The 4,672-nt window shown below is 35.7% G+C and overlaps 1 protein-coding gene and 1 non-coding gene across 2 annotated transcripts; both read left to right on the top strand.

Annotated features, from left to right (window-relative positions):
- The first annotated feature begins 1,096 nt into the window (after nt 1–1,096).
- Nucleotides 1,097–1,717, top strand: LOC132169951 (transcription factor PCF2-like). The gene has a single exon (XM_059580889.1). The coding sequence runs from the start codon at nt 1,097–1,099 to the stop codon at nt 1,715–1,717; it is 621 nt and encodes a 206-aa protein (XP_059436872.1).
- Nucleotides 1,718–4,309: 2,592 nt separating this feature from the next.
- Nucleotides 4,310–4,412, top strand: LOC132173147 (U6 spliceosomal RNA). Its single transcript, XR_009439243.1, has one exon. It is a non-coding gene; the product is annotated as a U6 spliceosomal RNA (small nuclear RNA).
- The last annotated feature ends 260 nt before the right edge of the window (nt 4,413–4,672 follow it).

Raw genomic sequence — 4,672 nt, 5'->3', positions numbered from 1 at the left:
TATATAATGAGAAATTTTTTCTTACAAATTTGATATATGCTTTGTTTAACTCTTTAAATGTTATTGTCCCAACCAATTTTCAGATATGCAACATGTTTCAGTGAGTCACGTCCATGGCTATTGCTCGGACCATCATAACTTTCTCAACTAAACAATGATTTTCTTGTTTTTCCATCTCCGCTATAAATGCATTCCCAAACGTAATTCATTTCGCTGTCTTTATCATTAGTGATAATTCTTTTATATGTGTGGTAATTCCTCCATCATCTGTTAATGATTTGCTCCCATAAACAAACTAAAAAGAGAACGAAAGATAACCTGAAGATTTAGGATCGTATTTCTTAAGGTTTTGAGTAAAGACTAAAGGGAATTGAAATCTGAATAAAAAAATAAAAAAATAAAAAAAAAAAAATTAAATTTAAAAATTTTAAAAATTAATAATAATAATCACCTCATAGATCACTACTGAAAGCAAATTTATAAAGAAGACCAACCAAAACCGTTGTAGAGCTTGAACATTACTAGACTTACCACTGAATTTTTCAGAAAAAATGAAAGAGTTGAGAGAGAATGAAAGATCTTAAAACACTACTAATTTCTAATAATTTCTTAGTCAACTGAAACTTTCTATTGAACAAATGTGGAATTAGAATAGAAAGGATTTAGTTTATAATTTGGGAAAATTTCACTTTGCTCCCTCAAAGTTTGAGACGATTTTCAATTCGACCTCTAATGTTTCAATTTTTGCAATTCATCCCCCAAACTTTCAAATTTTTGTAATTCGACCAATCTGTTAGTCAAAGGTGTTTTGACTGACGGAACAATGATCACGTTACTCTGTTGGCAAAATGCCCCCCCTAAAACCTTATCTCTCTCTCTCTCTCTCTCTCTCTCTCTCCCCTCAATCTCTTCCACTCCATCTCCACTAGCTAACGCGTGAACGAAGCAGCAAAACAGATACCAAGCCACAATTCCATCGATTTGTGAGATAAACATTTGATTTTCTTGGAAATTTGTGTGTAATTCTTTTTGGGTTGTGTTCGTTCTTTACTAGGATTTGGTCTTTGTAGTTAGTAGTTCTCTCCAAAGAGCAAAGATGGTTGCGATTCAGAAACGAGAGCTCGAAGAGGATGAGGCCAGAAGAAGTCTTGATCCCAGAATCAAGGGTGGGCAAGAAGTGGAACTGAGTAGCCTCCACAGCAAAGAGGGACCCGCCATAGCCACCGAATCCATATCGTCCCTGCCAATGGAGGCGGCGGCGAATTTTGTGTCGAAAGAAGAGCCAAACAGGGAGGAAATGTCACGTGTGATGGTGGCAGTGCACATGCCGGCGGGGATTCCGATGCAAATGGACAGAAAGGCGGTTGCACTGCCGAAGAGAACGTTGATGAAGGATCATCACACGAAAGTGGAGGGTCGTGGGCGGAGGATCCAAATGCCCGCCACCTGTACGACCCGAATCTTCCAGCTGACCTGGGAATTAGGCCACAAATCGGACAGGGGGACCATCCGATGTCTCCTTGAGCACGCCAAGCCGGCAATCATCGCTGCCACCGACACCAAAACCGTCCCCGCCATCACCATGTCTGTCAATGGGACCCTCAAAATCCTCACCACATCCGCTCTCGATAGTGACCCACACGTTAAGAAAAAGAGTGCGTCTTCTGTGTGGACGTTGTACAAAAGTCACCTTTTGTGCAACCCACACAATGAATGACAACTCAGCATGTAGCAAATTAGAAAATAGGTATGCCTACATTTGATTATACTCTCATCAATTCATCATATATCAAAACCAACAAAGAACAATCCTTCACGCCTAACCCAGTTCACCATCCTTCACGCCCAATCGCCACCATGCCCAGCCCACCGGCACCCCTCCCAGCTCACACCCAGCCCACCCAGCAACCGGCACCACTCCCAATCCATTGGTAAGTTGACTTAATGCCCAACCCACGCCTGCACGCAGCAACCCATGCCGGAACGCCGCCGATAAGTTGATGTAACGCTCAAACCACACTGGCACGCTGCAACCCACGCCGCAACGCTGCAACCGGCTTCAAAAATCCAATGCCGGCTTCAAACACCCATCCCACGCCCAGCCCGCCCAGCCACTGGCACCACGCCCAATCCATCGGCGTTTTATTGTTTTACGTTTGGTCTAAAATTATCTGAAATTGTCGTCTAAAATTGTGATTGGTCTGAAATTACACCAGATGGAATTTTGATCTGAAATTGTGCTGAAACCAGCCACCGGCACCATGCTCAATCTACCGGCGTTGAGTCCTGCTAGCGTAGGACATATATTAAAAAAAAAAAATTAAAAAAAAAATTTATGAGTTAATATTTAGTTTCTAATACCTCAAAACTTATTTTTTGATTCAAAACTAAATTCTAGGGGTGGAAGGTTAACCTTTTAGGGATGGTATCACCCAAAAGAGATTCGATCATCCTAAATTTAGTGCTAATACCTCAAATTTAGTGTTAATACCTCAAAGATTAATAAGCAACTAAATTTAGGCTGGACGCGGGATTCTCGAAGCCGACTATGCGAGGAAGAGCAGCGCAGGTTGGGTGGCGTGGGCTAGGTAGAGAAGGCTTATTGCAGCAGAAACCGTTGAGCTTAGTTTGGTGAAGGTTTGGTTTTGTGAAGAGATTATAATCCAGTGTACCCAAACCTATCTTCTAATTTGTAACATGCTGATTTGTCATTTACTGAGTGGGTTGCACAAAAGGTGACTTTTGTGCAACGTCCACATTGAAGATATTCTCTAAGAAGAAATAGAGTTGGAGTGGAAGAGATTAAGGAGAGAGATAAAGAGAGGGCTTTAGGGGGGCATTTTGGGAAACAAAATGCCAACAATGTTCACGTGTGAGTCAAGTGATCACTGTTCCATCAATTAAAATGGTTTTGATTGACGGATTGGTCGAATTGCAAAAATTTGAAAGTTTGAAGGGTGCATTGCAAAAATTGAAACATTGAAAGTCGAATTAAAAATTGCCCCAAACTTTGGGGTAAAGTGTAATTTTCCCTTATAATTTAGATTACATTTACAAATAAAATGGTATATATATATATATATATAAACTGGTATCATTTGTATTGTTAAATAGCATAAAAAAAAAAAAAAATTGTTTATAAAATAGATCTCAAAGTTAAGCAATAACTGACAAAGTGAAACGTAGCAGTCCACGGTATACTCTCAATATTTATGATAAATCCATCACTACATTTCAATATGCCTAAGAGCATTCATAGTAGTCTCACCAAATTTTACTCATCAAAATAACTAAAAATACATTTTTGGTTATTTTAAAAATTCACATTTTTCGATCACTCACAGTAGCCTCATTATCTGAACAATCCACTTTTACTATTTTATATAAATATAATTTTTTTAAAAGATATGTTTATTTTTAGAAAAAAAGAGAGAGAAACTAAAAGCAAAAAGAATAGAGAAATGAGTTGTTTAATCAATAAGTGAGTGAAACAGTAATTTTTATATTTGGTGACTATTGTTCATTTCACTATTTTTTTTTTTTTTTTTTGTTAAAGTAGTAACTCTGAAAAGTAGAGATTTAAGTTACTTTTGTTAAATTGCCTCACCAAAATAACCGAAAAAAATAATTTTTGTAAGACTGCAAGGAGTGCTCTAACCTTTCAAAATTCTCCTTTGGACTGTATTTATTAATATGTTTTGTGACTGTTTTTAGTCTCTTGTTTTTTTATTTATAAAAATATTATTTTTGATAAAACAGTATATATTTTTTTGCTATCAGATAAAAGATATAAAACAAAAATACTTATCAATACAAAGATAAGTTTCTTAAATTTCCAAATTTTAGACGACAAAACATGAGATTCAAAACTCACTTCCTTATTTAGGATTTGCGCAAAACTTGTATACACGGTGAATTTGTAATAAATTAACATCATTATTAAAAAAAAAAATTATTTATTTGTGATATGACTTTTAAATCAAATTTTAATAATAATTTATTATAAATTCACTAATAATTTTAAAATCACATTATTTTTAAAAAAAATAAAAATAAATAAATAAATAAAAGGATTAAATACCTTATTGCCCCTTGAGTTTAAACTCTTTATTTTTATTACAGGAGGTACCTGTAATTTTTATAAAGATAGAGATAGTACCTCCGTTAAAATTTAATGGAACGCCACGTTAACACCAATAAAAAATCGACTCATGTCATATAATTAATTTTTTTTTAAAAAAAATATTTTAAAAAAAAATTATATATATATTTTTAAAAAAGAATTTTTTTTTTTTTTTGGGGTGGCCGTAGTGTAATGACTCAGGGAAATAAAATTGGAACGATACAGAGAAGATTAGCATGACCCATGCGCAAGGATGACACGCATAAATCGAGAAATGGTCCAAATTTTTTCTTGTAACGACCCAGGGAAAAGCGTTAGCCACATTTGCATTATTACCCTAAAAGGACTAGTCAATTTGGAGCTTTCCTATAATTCATTATAATGCTCAATTTCACCTAGTAATTAATCAATGTGAAACTTAGCACCTATGACTATCTTTATAAACCATCAATTCTATGTAGGCTTCTTCTCATCTTCCCAATATGAGACGAGGGTGTTACAAACTCCCCATCTTAAATTCTTGACGTCCATGCTCTAGTACCACATGAC

The sequence above is a fragment of the Corylus avellana genome, chromosome ca2 (genome assembly GCF_901000735.1).
Source record: "Corylus avellana chromosome ca2, CavTom2PMs-1.0".
Taxonomy (NCBI): Eukaryota; Viridiplantae; Streptophyta; class Magnoliopsida; order Fagales; family Betulaceae; genus Corylus; species Corylus avellana.
The sequence above is the reverse complement of the archived record's forward strand: the minus strand, read 5'-3'. Positions and strand labels throughout refer to the sequence as shown.